Source organism: Pleurodeles waltl, chromosome 7 (assembly GCF_031143425.1).
Source record: "Pleurodeles waltl isolate 20211129_DDA chromosome 7, aPleWal1.hap1.20221129, whole genome shotgun sequence".
NCBI lineage: Eukaryota > Metazoa > Chordata > Amphibia > Caudata > Salamandridae > Pleurodeles > Pleurodeles waltl.
Window position 1 is genome coordinate 813,301,993 of NC_090446.1, and position 20,676 is coordinate 813,322,668.

At 42.5% G+C, this 20,676-nt stretch overlaps 1 protein-coding gene across 1 annotated transcript in view; it reads right to left on the minus strand.

Moving 5' to 3' along the window:
- Positions 1-20,676, minus strand: part of TENM2 (teneurin transmembrane protein 2) — a 1,257,685-nt gene that overhangs the window by 326,435 nt on the left and 910,574 nt on the right. Inside the window, exon 9 of the mRNA XM_069199351.1 lies at positions 17,025-17,126. Coding sequence (XP_069055452.1) covers positions 17,025-17,126 — 102 coding nt within the window. The remainder of the gene's footprint in view (positions 1-17,024; positions 17,127-20,676) is intronic.

A 20,676-nucleotide genomic window follows, 5' to 3' on the forward strand; every position in this document is an offset into this window, starting at 1 on the left:
TTAAATATTGATGACAGATGCACGGAAATTGATACATGGGATAGTCACTATATATATGTATATATAGTCACTATATATAAATATACGTGTTATCTCCTTATTACTTGATACCTTCTAATGTTGTATATTGCCACTCGTAACTATACACTACATACTAGCAGTCAGCCTCTTAAGAGGCTACAGCTAATTAACTCACCCACTCTTATATTTAAATATCCATTTTTAATATTTGCGGCTTGGAGATGGATACTAAACGTGCAAAGTGAGTAGGTCCCGGCTCTTTAACGTCATGCTATTTCCTTTGACAATGATTTTGGCCAAATACATGCACACGCATATGTCAAGACTCATGTGTAAGCTTGGTCAGCAATCTATCAAATATTTTTCTAGTAAAGAAACCGTATTCAAAGATGAGCGATAATGCACATGCTTGTGTGTGTGTCTACATGCATTTAAGTAATGATACTTGGAAGCCATTTTTAATTTACCATATTAGCTTGGCAGACAGTCATATTAGAATGTTAAATTAATATAACAAAAAATATAACTCAGTGGTCTGGAGACACTTTGATGCTGCCTGGTCGCTGTTAAGTAAACAAATAAGTATTATAGCAACATGAAATGTAACACAAGTGCACGGTAAGGAATGGGGTCACGAATTCAAGAGAGTGTGTGTTAAGTAGGCATGCTTGGAAGCATGGAAGAGGGTGTTAAAAGGGAGAGCACAGGAGTAGGGGATCCTAGAGAGCAAGGAAACACATCCACAGCCATAAGAGTGCTAAATAGAAAGTACAAAAATACAAAGTCCATAAAAGTATGCAGTAGAAGGATACAACTTCAGTTAGAACACTGTAAGATCGAAATTCTCCTGAGTGTGACAAAGACCAGAATATGGGGACAAGCCTTTGAACCATGAGGTGATAAGTGAAATAGACAGCAAAGGCATGCGATCACGAGAAAGGGCTGAACCAAAGCCCACTCTAAGCATATTTTGTTTTGTAAACAATAGGTCTTACTACAGACAGCTATAGCTGGTGATAGCCCAGTCATAAAAAGGAACTCAGTAATGTATCAAACTCCAAATATAAAGGATAGAGTGGATCGTCTAAATCTTTCATTTTGTCTTCAGTAGAATTTCAATGATGTGAGTTAAATCAAATGGGACATCTTTCAGTAGTCTGTCAAGATGGGTAAACAATATGTGAAGTTATCCCACTATGGAACCTGGTGCAGCTTCCGTTTAAATTAGCTGTGGAAGTTTCTTGGCAGTTCTACTTAAGGTGTGCCATGACTTTGAAGATTCAGAGGCAGAAATCCTGAATCATGTGTGAGATATAACATTTCCTTGACAACCAGTCAAAACCCAGAGGCCAAGAACATATCTGACTATAGCAAAATTAGCAGGAGGCATTTTAGGTAATCCAAGCCTCAATTCAGGGATACCCCCAGAGTTTTGTAAGACAACTTTTATACACTTACTTTTTTAAAGCTCTTCCTCTTGTACAAGCATTGAGAAGAAAGTCAAAGATGATACAGCTTTGCCTTGCAGAAGAAGAGCTAGGATTATTGTCATGGCATTTGCAGAATCCCCACTGGAATAACAATTTGTTAACCTATGTAGTGTTCCCAAGATTTCTGATTGTCTCCAGGCTCAGTGAGGTATCTGGTCTTATTTTGTGCCTCCAGTCTGATATTGGAGCTTTTCTTCATAGCCTTAAGTGTGTGGAAGATGAACAGTGCTGAATACGAGGACGTTGGCAGTCCACTGGTAAAACGTCCTCTTGCCAACCACTACCAAATATTTTTTCTGGAAAACGGCAAATAACTTGAAATCATTTGTTCAAACTATGCTGTTTCAAAGAACCAGTGACCAAGCTACTAAATTTAGTCCTAATTCATCCATGATCTTCTGAAGTGTCAGAAAACAGCTGCCTCTGTCATCAGGGTCAATCTACATCTATCCACCAAAGTAAATGATTTTGCCCAAGACCCAACACTCACTGTCAACCCTCTTTGTATGCTGAGGTTCTTTATAAAATAACCCTGGTGTGCTGCTGCCTTTTTACCGAAATTGTGGTAAAAGAGTGCTTTCTGCTGAATTTATCATTCCGTCCTATAAGTTTTACAAGTAAATTGTTCCATCTTTTTTTTTAGCCAAAAAATAAATTATAAATTATAGTTCTGCTTCCTTGTATTCTTTTTCTATCAATTCTTTTTGGTGTTTAGTTAATTCACTTTTACTCATTTGAATATTTATTGGTTTGGATTTTCAGAATTGTCATTTTTTTAAAACGCTCCTTCTTGAATTGTTGCTATATTAGATCGAAGAGTAGATTTTGGCTTTGTCAATTGAGCCACATTATTATTTTAAAAGAAAAACTGAGTTACTCCCTTTCATCTCTCTAGTGAAGCAGCGTGGGAGGTGAATTAGCGGTCACATAGGCAGTCTCCCTTGTTTACCGAAACCGGTGAGTCACGAGCTCTATTAGAAACTTCAGCTACAAGCATTCAACCTGTCTATGCCTAGGCAAAACTAACAAAATAGTCTGTAGACTTTAAATCCTTGAGAATAGTGGAATTAGACTATATTGCATCTCCAGCAGACCTGAACACTTTTTAAAGATGCTAGATGCAATGTTGACTGGATTGATAAGTATTGTGTCTTCTTTCAAATGTATAAGCACCAATCATAATTACCTTTATGGCACTTGTCTCACCTGTCCTACAAATATACATATACTTCTTCGAAGAGCAGTAATTACTTTGAGCTCGCGTGGCACTAGTCTTTTACATCTAGCGCTAATTAAATGATCCACGATGGGAGAATGCAGTTTTTCGTAAACTGTGGATGTTTCTGATATATTATGAAAGGATCTGTCGTCTCTCAAGCTTAGGAAGAAGCTAACGAGAAGGTCTGGGAGAAATGCAAATTACATTAATGTCATTTGTGCAATTATGGGGATTTTGTGTTATTCTTTATACACCAACTTCACAAAATTTCGCCATTACGCCCCTTTGTGTAACTATGTGCCATTTGTTGAAAAAATGTACAGGGAATGACACTATTCACAGTAAAACTTTACAGCACACGCATAGAAACAACAGAACGCAAGCGGATGTTGTTCGCTGTGCCCTTGTTTAAATGCCTCCTCTCGAATTTCACACGGAAATGTAGATTGAAATGACGGATTTGCATTTTTCGTAATTCTGTGTAATTTCGCACACCCCAGCTACAAAGCTTGTCTGTTTTCTCCTTAGGTCTTTAATCAGACGTTTCCTCACTATAAGCAGGTGGCTGTCGCGCTGTGCGCAGAGGTGCTAAATAAATACAGAATTTAGCATGGCCATCTATTGGGTACGTATGTGTGACTTTCTGTGTTGTTCGTGTGAGAGTTTGTGTGAGAGGAAAAGAATGAGTTTTTGTGTGAGACAATATAAACGTGTAAATGTGAGTTTGTGTGTGCGTCAGCGGAGGGTGAGGGAGTGAGTGTGCTTGCATGAACGTGAGTGTTCGGTTCTCTGCGGCTCCACCATCTCCCGCTACAGGGGTCCTGCTGCTATATTATCTCCTTTTCCTTTAAGGAATTCAAGAGCAGGCAATATCAATTACCTCCCGTCCCTCCCTCGCCTTCCTTTTAAACCAATGAGGCCTCCCGCCTCCCCCCTAGACCCTCCCTTCCCCTTTTAAAACCCCCCCCCACCCTTACCTCCTCCTGTTTTTTTCGTCTAGCCCACGCTAGACATTTTTTCTTTCCCTTACCTGCACGGCGGGGCCTGGAGGTCTTCGTTGACGGTGCTCCTCGGGGTGCGGAGCTCCACGAGGAGTACACCAGCTGATCGCATTGGAAAGCGAGCAGCCGGGCTGCTCAGGACTACGCAGATTGAGGGCCGGCCGACGGGGTCGACCGGCCCTTTGTGGCTGGGGCTTGTATTTCCGGGTTACCACGCTGCTGAGCAGCGAGGAGCTGCTGGATGGGGACTTTTGAGCTGAGATGCCGGGAATCGACTGGTAGGACGGGCGTTCTGCCCGCAGTTTTTTTTTTTGTTTGGCCAGGAATATTTGACCTTTTTGGGGATTGGTTTATTTTTAGGGGGCAGATCCTAGTCACTATATATGGGGAGTGATTTGGGATGTAAGACAGTGTTTATTGGATAGTCATGCCGAAGGTTCAGGCTAAGAGGCGTAGGATTGTCTCATCTTCCTCTTCTGAGGAGGAGGGTGCTGCTGGAGTTTCCACTCCTGGGGACTCACAGTTACAGGATAGGGGCACTCCCCTAATGTCCAGGGAGGAGGTACAGGAGATGATTGAAGTAGCTGTTACCAGGGCTCTTCAAGCAGGGGTGACCAGGACTGGTCACTCTAAGATTTCTCATTCAACGGCTGCTACAAGGAAGTCCTCGTCAGACAGTGAGGGTGATGAGGCCCCATCTACGTCTTCTGGGGGTAAATATGTATCCAGAGAGGAAATGTGGGAGGTGATGGCACATGTTCGGGACAATTTGGGTTTCCCAGTGTTTCATCCTTCCAGCTCGGATTCTCACTTATTTCCTCAATATCAGACCCCTTCCAAGTTTGCCATGCCTTTTCAGGGACCTGTGAAGGAGATAGTGTTTCGTGAATGGAAAGATGTGGAAAAAGCTCAGGTTCCACGATTCCTGCAGAAACTGTATTTACTTGAGGGTGAGGAGGTATTACCTCCTTCGGTCCGCCTGGATTCAATTCTAGCTACCCTGATTGGCAAAACGGCAGTAAATCCGGAGGATTGTGTGCCTACAGATGCCACGGATCGTAAGGTGGATTCAGGTCTTAAGAGGGCATTTGCCGGGGAGAATTTGGCGCTAAGGGCAGGTATTTATTCTGCTTATGCGGCCCAGTCATTGGTGCAGGACTTTGATAAGCTGGCGGTGGCTGTTCAGGAAGGTGCCGAATGTTCAGAGCTCCTGGCTGTTATGGAGCAACAGGCCAGATGGTTGGCGGATGTTTCTTCGGATGTGGTCCGTACTTCGGCGCTGGCATCGGGGGCTTTGATTGGGGCTCGTAGGTCCCTCTGGTTACGTTCCTGGAAGGCTGACCCAGGGGAGAAGGCGGCCTTGCTGAGACTGCCGTTTGAAGGTCGTAACTTGTTTGGAGAGCAGTTGCCATCCATGCTTTTCAAGGCGTTTAAGGAACAGAAACATGCCTTGCCTTATAAAGGAGGTTCTACTTCTAGTAAAGGATGGAAGAAGCATTCCCGATCTTCTCCGAATAGGGAGACCAAATCCTTTTCATTTAGGAAACAGCGTTTTCAGCCGCGTTTTTCCCCTAAGAAGGCTGCTCCTGCGAACCGGGGTGGTTTCAAGAAGGGGTCCTGACAATCATTGTGGGCCTGGCATAGGGCCGGTTGGGGGAAGGTTGATTCACTTTCTTTCAGCTTGGGAGGAAAGTATCAACGATCATTGGGTGCTAGACATTGTGGCCAATGGTTATGTCATCGATTTTGTGAGAGTTCCTCCAGATTCAGGGGTGCGTCCCACCCCTCTGCCTTCAGGGGGGTCAAGGAGAAGGGCATTATTGGACGGAGTAAGGGACTTGTTGGTCAAGGGGGCCATTTCCCGAGTTCCACTGGAAGAAAGGGGTCAGGGAACTTATTCGGTCCTGTTTCTGGTGCAGAAAGTTTCAGGGGGTTTTCGAACAGTGCTCAATCTGAAGGAGGTGAATACTTGGATCAGGACGGTGCATTTCCGCATGCTGTCTATTCAGACTATCTTTCCATTGGTCAGGCAAGGGGACTTTCTTGTGTCGCTGGACCTGCAGGATGCTTACCTGCACGTGCCTGTGGCAAGATCTTCTCAGAGGTTCCTGAGGTTTGCCGGGGATCAAGAACACTACCAGTTTTGCGTTCTTCCTTTCGGTCTGAAATCTTCTCCTCGAATTTTCACAAAGGTGCTGGCCCCCCTGATGGCCCTGCTACATTCAGAAGGGGTGTTTATTCATCCATATCTGGACGACATTTTAATTCATGCCCAGTCACGTGTCCTGTTGCAGAGCCAGGTGGACCAAGTTCTGGGGGTCCTGCAAAACCAGGGGTTTTTAATCAATTGGGAGAAATCAGATTTAGTTCCATCCCAGGATCTGTTTTTTCTGGGGGCTCGGTTTCAGACTCTTCTCGGCTTGGTGTCGGTATCAGAGAAGAGGTTGGGTGTTCTCCAGGCCTTGGTCAAGAAGGTGGTATCACTGACTGCGCCACGAGCTCTTCTTTGGTTGCGGCTGCAGGGTCATTTGGCATCTGTGATATTTCTGGTTCCTTGGGCGCGTTTCCATCTCCTGTGCTTGATGACGTGGTTCTTGAAAAGGTGGACTCCGGGGTCCGGGTCTCTGAGGGACAGGGTTCCGGGGTCCAGATTGATTCGCAGGGAGCTGCAATGGTGGTTGGATGCAGATCATCTTCAGGTAGGGGTTTCTTTGTCTCCTCTGAGGCCCGTGGTGGTGACTACGGATGCCAGCCTCTCCGGTTGAGGGGCGTGGATAGGGTCGGCTCAGGTTCAGGGGCTTTGGTCCCCTCAGGAGGCGAGTCGGTCATCGAACTGGCGCGAATTAAGAGCGGTCTTTCTGGCTCTGGTCCATTTCCAGGGGTCCCTGAGGGGGAAGGCGGTTCTTATTCGGACGGACAACTTAGTGGCCAAAGCTTATGTCAACCGGCAAGGAGGGACCAGGTCAAGGGCGCTGTTCAGTCTAGCCAGGGAGATTTTTGTGTGGGCTCAGGAGTGGGTTCCTTCTCTCAGGGCTACGTACATTCGGGGGGTTGTCAATGTTCGGGCGGATCTTCTAAGCAGGGTGATTCCTTCGTCTCAACTTTTCTCCCTCCGGAAGTCTCTGTTTCTGCATCTGGTGCGGCTTTGGGGGCTTCCAGTGTTGGATGTGTTTGCGTCCGCGGAAAATGCAAAGTTGGATCGCTTCTGCTCCCGGTTTCGGTGTCCCCAGGCCTGGGAGGTGGACGGGATGTCATGCCCTTGGCCGAGGGGTCTGTTGTATGCATTCCCTCCGTTTCAACTTCTCAGGGCTTTTCTGTTGAGGGTGAGGGATCTGGGCTCCAGGGTTATCCTGATTGCACCTCTTTGGCCACGGGCGAATTGGTTCCCGTTGTTGAGGCTGATGGCAGAAGGGAGGATGTGGCCTCTGCCTCTTTGTCCATCCCCCCTGGAGTTTCCCTGCCTATCAGTGATGTCGTTGAGGAGGTTGCACTTGACGGCCTGGAAGTTGAACGAAGGGGCTTAACGGGTCTGGGGGTACCTGTAGCGTTGAGTTCTACATTATTGGCTTCCAGGCGGCGTTCCACTTTACTTTCCTATGGTAGACAGTGGCGGGTTTTTTCTTCTTGGTGTTTGAATCATGAAGTAGATCCTACATGCGCGTCTATCTTTGAAGTAATGCAGTTCCTGCAGGACGGCGCACATTTGGGTTTGTCGGTAGCATCTCTGAGGGTACAATGGGCGGCGATTCAGGCATTCAGAGGTCCGTGGAGTAATCTTCAGGATGAAGGGCACCTGATGCCTAGATTTTTTCAGGGTCTGGTTAATTTGTTTCCTCGCCCAGTACGTTCCTTTCCTTCCTGGGATCTTTCTTTGGTTTTGGATGTTTTGACAGAGGCCCCATTTGAGCCATTGGGGGACTGTGATTTACGCCATCTGTCTTTGAAGACGTTCTTTTTGGTAGCCATTACTTCGGCTCGTCGGTTAGGGGAGTTGGGGGCATTGGCCTGTTCCTTTCCTTTTTGTAAGGTTTTTCCCGATCGGGTAGTTCTGGTTCCGGTTCCTTCCTTTATTCCGAAGGTCAATTCTTCATTCCATTCCCGTCAGGAGGTTATCCTGCCTTCATTTTGTCCGGATCCCTCCTCAAGGAAAGAGGTCCGTTTGCATTCATTGGATGTACGCATGGCTTTATTGGAGTACCTGCGGGTGGTGGCTTCTTTTCGTAAGGGGGATTCGCTTTTTGTGAATTTCGGTCCGGCACGTAAAGGTGAGAAACCTTCCACGGCTTCCTTGAGTTGTTGGGTGAGATCTTTGATTCTGTTGGCCTATTCCTTGAAAGGGGTAGTTCCTCCTCAAGGGATTCAGGGTCGGTCTACCAGAGGTATGGCGGCTACAGTGGCGGAACTACAGGGGACCTCCGTGGTGGAAATTTGCAGGGCCGCCACTTGGGCTTCTCCTTTGACGTTTGTGCGTCATTATAGGCTATTGGACTTGGGTAGTTTGGAGTCGGTATTAGGTCACCGGGTCCTATCCTCTATGAGGTAATAGGGGTAGGGTGTTTTGGTGTCCTTGGGGCAGGATATGAATAAAGGTTCTTGCAACTCAGTGTCCGTCTCCTGTGTTTTTCTTGCTATGTCTCATTGGTTTAAAAGGAAGGCGAGGGAGGGACGGGAGGTAATGCGTCCATTTTCTTACGATAATGGCATTACTCCTAGTCCTACTCCCTCGCCTTCCTTTTCCGTTCCCTCCCACCCTCCCGGTACGGACTGCCCGAGTTGCTGCTTGGGCTTGGGTTTTGTACAGGAGGAGGTAAGGGTGGGGGGGGGGGTTTTAAAAGGGGAAGGGAGGGTCTAGGGGGGAGGCGGGAGGCCTCATTGGTTTAAAAGGAAGGTGAGGGAGTAGGACTAGGAGTAATGCCATTATCGTAAAAAAATGGACGCAGTACTCAGGAGTCTTTTAGAGATCTGACAATTCACTGGAGCCAAGAGAATCACTTTTAAAAAGTTTTTGGTCCCAAAACAAAAAATTGTTTTGTGTGCTTCAACATATTGTAGTGATACAAACAATCCAACCTTGTGCCAAACATAATGGTTTCTATGCAAATTGCAATGGTCTAATACATGCGCTGTAGAACCACAACCAAGTTATATGGTGTCAATAATCTAATTTCTATAAATTACAAACATTTTCTAGATTTTTTTGTAAAAAGTAAACATATTCTTTCACTTGGACTTGAAGGCATACTTTTAAATTCATCATTTTCTATTTTACTTTCTATGCACGTTTTTTACACATTAATCGGGTGTCAAACAAAAGAATTGGACCTGATGATGAGTCATTAGCTGGACTTGATAATTATGAATTAAGGAGGTGCCAGTTTCATACAAACTTTGTTAAACATTCTGAATAACTAAGGGGCGGATTTAAGAGCTCTTTGCAGATTCAAGAGCTCCTAGCGCCTCCTGCGCCACATTAGCATCATTTTTTTATGCTAATGTGGCTCAACAAGAACAAAATCGCCACACCAAATCTACAAAGTGGTGCACTGCATGTATTATGCGCCAAGCATAATGTACGCAAAGAGGGCTTTCCCCCTTTAAGGGGGGGGGGGGCAAACAAATGGCACAAAGAAATCTCTTGGATTTGTTCGGCACTTTCAATGCCTGCTCAAAGCAGGCATTAAATGGAGGCACATCAGAGTTTACAATGGGCCTCGATGGGCTTTGAAGGATTAGCATCAACATTTTTGATGTTAATCCAGAAAAGCTCTAAACTAGCCTCAAACATTTTGATGCTAGCTCCCCTAACTACTACCATGGTGTACCGTATCTTAGATACGGTGCACACATGGTGGCTTTAGAGGGGCCCGAATTGGTTGCAACAAGAAATTGTGATTGATGTCTTCAAATAGCTATTATATATTACCAAAAATTGGCGATAGGTTGGGTGCCATTCATCCTCTGAAATATGCTCTCATCACTATTAGCGTAACCTTAAACAACTAGTAGAAGTTAATTATTTTCGGAAATTGATTGCACTATTGTTACCATGTATAATTTTAAATATTTAATAATCACATTAGTATGGACAACAGTTCAGTAGTTTATTCTGTCACTCTGTTCACAAATCAGTGGAAAACGGGTTCACTATATGCACATTTTTTTCTAAACTGTATACATTAAGGGCCAAATGTACACATTTTTTTTAAAAGGGCAGCGCAGCAAGTCAGCTTTCTGCTCTGCCCTGCATCAAAAAGAAAGGGCTGGAATGTGCCTTATCAATACAATACAGTGCATTTCTGTCCCTTCCAACTGCGCTGGCGCTGTTTTGGCTGCCTAGTGCCAAAGTAGTCACCCTTCCACATGGGGCAAGGGTGTCTGTGTTGTTGGCAGGATTCTTTTTGTGCAGGAGGGAGAATCTTCCCGCACAAAAACAATCCGGGGAGGCTTTTTCCTGTTTCTATGTGTGCTGCAGAATGCAGCAATTGAAAGAGGAGAAAATTAGGAGAAATGAAGATATTTCTCCTGGTGGCACCTCCCCTGGGGAGGTGTAAGATTTTGGTGCATCCCCAGGTGTACAGGCTTTCATAAGTCTGGGGATGCATTAAAATCCTTTAGTGTTGCATGGGAAAACCCACTGCAGCACCCATGGAATGCCTCACTGGCACAGAGTAAGGTGACACAGCGACTTGTGCTACCTTGTCTTACTGGCTTTGCGTGGCCTCATAGATATGGTTGACAGGTTTGTGCCGTCACTGCATCACTAAAGGTGATGCAACGGTAGCGCAAGCCTCTCATAAATATGCCCCTAAATGTACAAATAGTTCTGCTGGAAGGGATAAAACTAAACTGGATATAAAGTGTGTGTAATGTCTGATATATTCCTCTAACAGACCACATTAAATGTTGTAAAAATATAATTTTGAAGCAAAATATAGAGTTATTGACTTGTTTAGGTTCCACATCGCAAGGGTCTTATGGATACTTTGTGTAAGGATGGGAAAGGAGAGTTGTCCAACAAACTGTGAGTACTTGCAGTTGAGACAACATTTCACAGGTTCAGTTTTTATTCTTCAATGTTGCACATATGTGCTTTTGCTAGAAAATAAATAATTTTAATTGGAAAACTCACTAAGTGTGGAAAGGGCTATGAACAATTATAGCAGGACCTATGTAAAACATCCGAACTGAGGGCTTGGGAGAAATGTGAAAAAAACAGTTGGCCCCACACTCTTCAAGTCATTGGATAAGAAGAGAGGGGAAGGGAGGATGAGGCAGAATGAAGCAGAGAACTAGTATTGACAATTTTGCCAGCAGATAACGGCCTGAATCAAATACATTTTTATTTATTTCTACATTTTTCAACAATATCAGATATGAGCTTTAAGGTGGAATCCATCAAACTCTTCTTCTAATTGTCATGATTTGTATTGTTTATTAATGCCAGAACAAGTGTCTGCTAGGTGCTTCTTCCATAAACTGAAGACTCAAGATATCAGTGAAGGATAACTCTCAAACCATAGCTGTTGCTCCCCTTGTGGTCCTGTCCTCCCTTTACAGTCACTTTCTCTGCTCTTGTTGTATTTTCCCTACATTCTCAACAACTTTGGGTCCCTCACCATACTGTAAGGCCTGCTCAGCATTGTAGTGTAAGTGGGCTATAAGGGTAGCAATGGTGTGTGCTTGAGGGATTGAGGTTTGTGGAGGGTGGGAAGGATGTAAGCACAGTACTTTGGTGGCATTTGGGTTGTTGTTATAGAATCATGGCATCATGATTCATTAAGCTTCCCAAACCCAAACAACACCAGGCCTCTGAAAACCAGTTTCATTGAAATTAGGTAAAGAACAGAGCAACTCCTATTAGCGGGAAGAAGTGTTTGCATAGTAAATTGTTTATTTCCCCATTTGTGTGGGTTTTCTCCAACTGGTGACACCTTCCATGTATACTATTCTTTCCAGGGTGGCTCTATGAATATTGGGAGCATTTGACTTTTCTTCAGGCACTGAAGAAGAGGATATAACAGATATTCTTAGAGACCAGTCCGCTTCTACATTCATGTTCAGTCTTATTCTTTGTCTGATTTTAAGTGTTTGCTTGAATATGTATTTTTTATTTTAGGGGGCTTTTTTCTAATATTTTGTTATTTTTCTAATTAGGGGCCGTTCACTGTCTTTCACTGAGGACTTTGTCGTCTTGTTTCTGATACCTAATATTTCTCTACACTGCTTATTTTCTCAGTACAGAGAACTGGTAATCTGGTGTTTACCTGCCATCCTTCCAAGCTCACAGAAGCACCACAAAGTGCCAATAGTCTAGACCTAGAACAGAATTGACTTTGTAAGATCCTGCTGGCCAGAATGCATGCAACACATAATTGTTGAAGGGGAAAGAGGTCTTAATTATAAAGGAAGAATACGAACCAGCAGGAGCCTGGTGCAAATAGGTTTCATTAATGACTAGAGATACATAACCACACAAATGATAAGTAGATAATGAACTCCTGGTTAGCTTTATTTGCACAAATGAAGCTGCAGAATAGACAAAGTACTCAAAATATGCCACTGTAATTCAAATATGTAATTCCCAAATTGCATTGCTTCTAAACCAATGTAGTGACTAAGATTTGTGGCGTACATATAGCACCGGAGATGGTGGTTACATATTAATAGAATATTTTTTATAATTATTGTTTTAACCATACAGACGCTCAGTCTACAGGAAGACTGGTTGTTGCATAGCAAGATACCATACAGTACCCTGGTATATCATTTTAATGGTAGTTTCCCTAATTTAAATTGGTACAGCCATACCTACCATTGCAATAAAAAGGCAGTTACCTGGTGAGCATCGTGATGGGTGTAATTGGGGTTGGGAACACTGCTTACTGTTTAGCATGGGGGTAGAGAGATGGACAGTGATTCTCCAAACCTGCTTCTGTTAAGTTTCATTCAGAGAAGGAAAGGTTGGCCGTTAACATGAAATGTTTGCACTGTCTGGACCGAGGCAGCACATGTGCAGAGAATGCTCTACCAACCAGCATTCCTACAGTGAGCTACATTTCTTGGCAGGCTATGAACATTTGCGTAGTATGAAAAAATGTTGGCCACCTTGGATATTTTCTCTTGTGGCCCATGTCATCTTTGTTAAGCAAACATGATATGCTGCTGCAGCCTGGACTTTGCTGCATGAATCTTGCATTTCCATGGGCAGACATTTTGTTCCTTTGGAATTTTATTGATGTACATTAGGAATGGACAGAAGTATTCAGAAAGTTGTGTTGTCAATAAAATCCGATTTTAACTGTTTTTAAACATTTATACGACCTCTTCTAAGACTGGGGACTATTACATTTTACCATGGTATCCAGCGATGGAAAAGGAAGTATTCTTAGAGTGGACTATGTTGTTCATAGATACCTATATACCACACATGAATTATAGCTGTTCTAGTATGCCACTATGAATTGCCCAGATTAAGGAACAACAGAATATTAACAATGTTGATTATCTTGAAGCTCTGCAGAAATCAACTAAAAACTATGACTCATCTCCCACAAAAAGTACATAGTGATGAACCTTGAAGAAGTCATTCAATTAATTGAGAGAAGTGTTAGTGTAGATCTATTTATTCTACTCATCTTTGATGTGTTTAGTTTTTTAGGCATTACAGGTTCCACAGCAAAGCACAGAGAGTTGGTTACACAGGAGCATGCTCAGATATATCCAATCTCTATTTGAGTTAAGCATAGAACAATCTATCGTAAGTTACTTAAGATACCTCTTTGTCTTGTAGATATTCTCTGTATTCTCCAAACATCGTTGATCAACACACGTGATGACTCAGAGCAGTAGAGCCCTGTGTCTCTGTTTTCTCTCTTATTCCATTCTCCTGTGCCCATTTATGTCACTGGCCCTCATAGCTCTGTGTATGCGGGCACTGGTGGAGGTAGTGAGGATAGAAAAGTTCATGACTCCTACTGGATTCTAAGCACCAAAGTTAGTGCATTTTGATCATAGATAACAAGTTGTTGTACATTTGCAGATTTTGATTATGAATTGATTGCTTTGCTCTGCTTTTCAGATTTTGTTGATTATGAAATTTGTAACAGGTACAATATATTGAATGTGGGAGGTTTTGGTAGGGGCTGCTTTGTTAAGTCTTGACTATAGACACCTTTAACTGTTTGCTGGCAATCCTATTGTTTCCACTAACATACAGTGGGCTTTGGTTCCACTTCTTGCTCGGAGGTGGATGGATTTGTTGTTAACTCTGTTATCTCCTCTTGATTCAATAGGTTTCCTCCATATTCTTGTGCTTGTCCCACCGAGGAACATTTGGGTCTCATAGTGTTGGGATTGGCTGACTAGGTCTCTTTCACTGTGGCCTTTGCTTGTCTTCAGGGACTTCCTTTTTCTTTTCCTTCAACCACTTCAATAGAGTGCTTGTCTTTTCTTATGCTCTCCCCTCTGTGTTCTGTTACACCCTTCAATTTGCCCTGCTCCCTCACACTTCATGTTGCTTCTCCTTCCCTAGCTAACCTGGTACTTTCCCATTTGCTTTCCAGACTGCTCATTTTTAAAAAATATTTCCCTCCCCTCTGCTTTATTATTCCCACACACCTCCCTCCTTGTCAACTTCTCTCTTGCCCACTCTATTTTTCTGTTGTGCCTTCTTCGGCATTGATCAATGTCATCTTAAAAGTGGTTTTAGCCATTTGAAGACGGCCACCAGTGAGTGCGCAGGCACACATGGGTGGCAGGCACTAAAAAAATGGTTTGTTTTATCTGAATAAATCGCTCATAAATAATTACTATGGATTAGTTTGCAGACACTGCAGCTATCTTTGAATGGATTTATTTAAAAATTAGAAATTCACTCAAGGAGGATGGCCATAGATGCAGGTATGTCTACAATAGCACTCCTTGAATGCATTCGTAATGTTTGAACAAACCCATTCAAATATGGCAGCCGTCATTACAAAAATTGCAATTGGGAAGCAAGTAGATTACAATTGCTGAGAATTTTTAATGGCCGTGCCAGTTCTTGTCTTTAAATTAAATGCCATGCCATAAGTGATGCAAGGCGTTATTACAATGTCTTATACATTTACAGATGCCCTCTTCACTTTTTTAGTATTTGAAAACCAGAACAGAAATATATACATGTTTTTTCTTTTTGTGCCTCCTCAGTCAATTGTAAAAGTGTTTTATTATCCTTGGATAAAGGAATAACAAGCAACATGAGTTTCTAGAGGTTCATGAATTTTTTAACTTCATTAAGTATTTTGGGAAATAATGGCACTCAAGTACGGTATTCTATGACTGTGAAATCCATTTGTTGAAGAAAAAAAATGTAGGCTTCCAGTTTCTCAGATGCACTTTACCTCAGGTCACGTTTTATTCTTCCTATTGCCCATCTTGTGCGCTTTGTCTCACTCTAATCACGCCTCCTCTTTACCACTTTCTTGCTTATTTCTCTCACTTTTCAGTCTCCCCTTTATCACTTTCTGTCTGCTGCTGCCCTTTTGTCTATTTCACTGTTTCTCTATCTGTCTGTCATAATTTTCCTTACCTCCAATTTAACACAGTTCTTCCACTCTCAGTTGCTGTTTCTCCGTACTTTTCCTTTCTCTCCCTCCCATTGTTGTCAGATTGTAGTCTCTGCCGTGTTGATTTGCAGTTTTCACTCTCACCTTTTTGCACTTTTTATTATAATATAGGAATTTAGGAGAGTTTGGAGGAAACTAAAAGTCCTTTCTGGAGAAAACTATAAATATGAAGTACAGTACACATGCTGAATTCCTCCAGAATTATTCTTCTATGGCAGAGGAAATTCAGTTAGTGTATTGCACTCGTATTAAGAGTTTCCTCCAGGAATTGGATATTTTTCAGTTTCATCTAAACTCTAAATAAGGTCTTTTATAAGGGCCTTTGTCTTGCACTCATTCCAGTCTGAAACTAATTTTGCTCATCCTTGTCATTTTTCATATTCTGTCTCTCTGGATGCAAGTTTTTATTTCGTTGTTATTGCTTTTATATGGCTAATGATCATAAATAAAGGACACTAACATTTATTGTGTCTGTGTGTTTAGTCTGAAATGATGGCTGATTTCCCTGTCATGTTTTTTTAGTTTTGCTAATGTTAGGGTTGCTGAATACCAAGGCCGCCTTGCTTTGGACTCTACCTTTAGCTTTTTCTTCCACAATCCTAGAATTCCTTTCTCTTGATCTCACTCTTGTAGGTTCTTTTTTTCTTCTTTTTACTTTCCCACTGATTTCTACCATTATTCTCCTCTTTCATTTTCCCTTCTGTGCATTTATTTCTCTTACTATGGGTTAAAGTCTGATGGTGAAGTATAAGCCCCATTTCGAAAAAAATCAATGCCTGTGTCAACTACCTGACACAACCGGCACCAATGAAGCTCTTCTCCTAATTCCTTCCACGTGCATGGTCACCACACTGTGGTGGTGTGTTTTCAATGCAATGGTCAAGGCACGGATTTTACAACGGGACAGAAGATCTTGGCCGTGGCATGTTGGTACGGTGGTTTTATGAATATATTTAGACCTAATTAACAGGTATGCAGAACTGTGATTACCATTTAACAGGAGCGCCATATAGATTTTCTCATTAAAAAAAAAAAAAAACATTCCTCACGGCCTTAATACAAGTGCCCTGACATTTCTTGACAGCTGCTTATTACAGGGTCCAACATCTGAGGGCTCCCTCTACTGCCAATTTTTCAAGGATACCAAGAGTACAACTAAGGCAGACATGTTAACATAAGATACAGGCCACACTACAAAGTATAGCGGAGTGTGGGAGTGCTGTATATAACTGATTCCCATTATGGTTTTAGTATGTTTAAGCTGCATAACTCTTCATTTATTTATATTGGTTGAACGCAAGCCACATACAATGTGAAATGGAAGTGAGGTCCAGGAGGGACTGACACGCCAGCATGCTCAGTCTTCCTCAGGAAGCAAGATCATCAAATAAATGCATCCTAATGTATCGGTTTTTGCAGACAATAGTGCAATTACATCTTCCGTAGCCACTTTGGTTTGCCATTTGTCAGCCTAAGTCAATATCGCCCCTCGCTGCAGGCTTTTCAAACATAAGCTTCCACGTCAAGATGGATGTGAGTATAATCACAGGCTAACAGCAATGTGACGTCTCCTGATCAAACTTTGCTACATGTCCTTGGACTCGTAATGTCATGGCAGTTTGCGGAAGATGCCACCACGCCCCCAACCGTACAGCTCAAAACCAAGTTACTGTTAATTCGAATATACCTTTAGCACAATCTGCACCATGGAATCCTGGGAAACAGTGACAGACACCAGAAACACATTCTCCATTCCCATGGCAGTTCCGAGGGCAATCTTGGACTGAATCTGAAAAAGAAGAGCAGAAGTGAGTTTCATTCCCCATTGCGTTGTCTTGCTTTAGATTAGTTTCAATCATGCTCATTACTATTGTCTAAAACTTCTCTGTTAACAAAATGTATACCACAGTGATGGGGCAGAAATACAGCACAGAAATGCACAGGGGCAGTCAACAGGAAAAATGGCGTGGTTACTGAAAAGGTGAGTGCAAAGTTTGTTACCGTTAGTAACCATGTATCGTTTGCGATATGGACATTTCCATTATTTTTATAGAATGTTTTGTGTCTCTGTGGGTAGCTGTTCAGAGCATCAGTGGCTGAAGGCAGGAACGAGGCTCGGAGAAGGCGAGTACTGCTAATCACATGTGTAGCCTGCTCACAAGCTCAGATGTGGAAAGAACACAGGTTCTGGAGGGAGGCACATTCCCACTGGAGGGTGCCACGAGGCCAGGAAGCAGTTCAAGCCTAGGGTGGGACGTATAAGGGAATACAGCAATAAACAAAGACTATCCCGTTTGGGAGCCCATGTCTTTGTGCAATTGTCCTTGTTATAAGTGAAAACATCCTAAACTCGAACAAATTGAGCCTGCAGAGGAGGGCAGCTATGAAAAGATGCCAATCCTATGAGAGAGGCAGAAAAGCATAGAGCCTATTAGAGACTGGCTTCTGAGGAAATCTGCACCCACCGGAACCTTTCAAGGCAAGATTTTGGAACTAGAGGGTACAAATAATAAGGGGCTATCTCAACTCCAAGAGCTGAGAATTGGGAGCAAGCTTGCAGCTTCTGAAAATAGGCTAAAACTTGTAAGATGTCTTTCACAGCTACTTCTCAGAAATGGACACTGAGCACAGATTAGCAGCTTCAGTAAATAAATAAAAACATGTCAAGCTTCACAAAGGCTATATTTCTTCTTGCTCCTTCAGAATGTCATAGATGTCTCCATCTCTCCACCGGTTTTTTTATTGTTTTGTTTTCTTTTTTATATTATTATCAGTTTTGTTCAAGGGGGTTATTGATGTTGGATAAGTTAACTATACTTATTGGGTAATCTTCTATTCTGCTTGCATGTGCTCTTACTGCCAACTCTGCTACATCAGTGTATAACTATCAGCAGGGAGAAGTATGCCCCTGCCCACTTCTGTTGTGGCACTATGCCCTCTGGGATTCATAGGACAAGTATGCTAGTTTTGCCCTGAAGACTGTACATTTCACATCCGCTACACTGTGACTAATCACATATGGGATCCGCTGCATGGACAGAACTGAAAGGTGCCTGCTTTCCTATCACTCTCAATTCTGCTCACAGTTCTACCTGCCTGGTCCAGTTCTTCAACAGCTCCAGCTCTGCTGCAGTCCTGTCAACTCCGGGTATGTCTCGCTTGCTCCTAGCCCATCTGGCCCTCTCTAGATCCAAACATTGGTTTTGCAAGAATTGCCATGCATTAGGGACTCTGCACCTTAGGCATTTTGTGTGCTTCTTGTCCCACAGGGTTGGTCAGGCACTACTTTTCTGAAGGTATCGTCTCTGTAATTTGTGTTACACTAGGGACAGACAGAGTGGATTTTGGAATGGGTCAAGTGGGAGCCTCTAAAATTGGCGATGGACCGTCCTCTATTCTCTGTGGGGACGACAGGCTAGTCAGGTCCCTGTCTAGCACTTGACTCTTGCAAATGTATGTTCACAACAAAATTACTAGTAGAATTGTCACATTCCTGTTGATCAATAGGAGAAAACACCAACTTATCTCATCTGCTATGTTATTTCAGAGGAGAAAATATATGTCAAGTTGCTGCCTGCTGAACCAAGCCATTTCACAGTTGGAAGATAAGGTATATAAAGATAATGATGTTTATTCAGAAGACAGTCTTCCACCAAAAGGACATTTTCCCGCATTAAACTAGTATTTTTGAAAAATTGCCAACAGACAAGACGCACCTTACTGCGTTTGCTCCTTGGATACTGAATTGTCCAGGAGAACAGAGCACGAGTCTCTCAATGTTAGCATTTGCAGAGCAACTGGAAATATAATATGTCTATGGAATACTTGCAGCGGTTCTCATTTTTTACTTACCGCAGCCGTTCTAGTTCCTGCATTTCTCAGTGTAGACTACTGATTACATGATAAACAATGAAGGCAGTTAGCACAAGTCGTAAAAACACCATATACATTTATGTAATGGATTAATGCCTAGATCCATAGTGTTAGAGAGCTTGAAGACCAAGCACAAAAGGATTCTATGCAAGGTTATTCCAGTTGTATCAAATGCTCAAAATAATTAAGTTCATTATTTGCCCTCCCTGATCTCCCCATACCTTGTTCATACAAGCTCTAATATAAGAGTGATATTTCATAGTTTTTGTAGTTCTCACTGAAACTTCTAATGTAACTCAGTCATAAATATGGAAGTCTGTTAGGGTGCAGAGTGGAAAAAACTGGTTAAGGTGCCCAGTCCATTGATACACCTAGCACTAAAATGTTTCCCTTGTTCTCGAGTCTATGAAGGAAGTGATTAGAACAGAAAGGAAACAGGTCTCTAACTGTACTTGACACGTTCTACAGTTTTCACTCATTGTCATTCTACAGATTCTTAAGAGCAAATCAGATCCTCTTGAGGGGCCATGTTTGCAAAGAGTGAGACTTGTTATGTCATCATTGATCACTTGATGTATAATATCAATGCCTTCATAGAATTTTGGTCAATCAACATCCATGGTTACATATGTGATGCAACAGCTCGACTTTCTACAGGAGAAGAATAAACCTAAACCTTGGCCAAGTCCTGGATCGAATACCCATGCCAGGTACATGTAAACGTTACAGGATATTGCAAAATCACCTTCTTAAAAGTTAGTACAGAGTTTACAGGATTTTATATGTCTGTATCTTCCTACAAGTCTTAGACTTTGTTCATTGCAGACTCATTGGTCTATTCAGTTTCTGCCTGTGCAGCATTTATATAAAAAACTGGGTACTCCATGGTGTTATCTCTTGTGGTCTTGTAGCCACATGTGGGCTTGCCATCTCCTTTGAACATAAACAAGCATCTCTGAGAAAGAGCCTAGATTCATGCAGAACTCTTCCTTTCAAAATGTTCCTATGAAAAATGAAGAATAATGAGACAGACTTCCAACAACTTGTCTTTTTCTGTGCTATATAATACAAGTTTTATGCAATCATTCTTCCTGATAAACTTTTATCTGGGAACGTTCTTCTATTCAGGGAATCAGAATGCACTTGGTGCCATGGAACTACATGCTATATCGCCCCATCTATGTATAGCTTTATATATATATATATATGTATATATATATATATATATATATATATAGCTGTAACAGCTCCAGAATTTTCCTTAAAACATCAAGCATTTTCCTTGGGGAGGGGAAGAGGAAGAAACGTGTAATAGAGGACAGGAAAACACAGCCAACTTGCATTACGAGGGCTAGGTGCCATATTTCGCTCTTTAGTCTGCCTCTGAAAATGTAGAAAGTGACTTCACATCTTATTCCTTCATCAGTCCTAAAGCATCAATTATCCTTAGCTATTTTGTCTCAGTC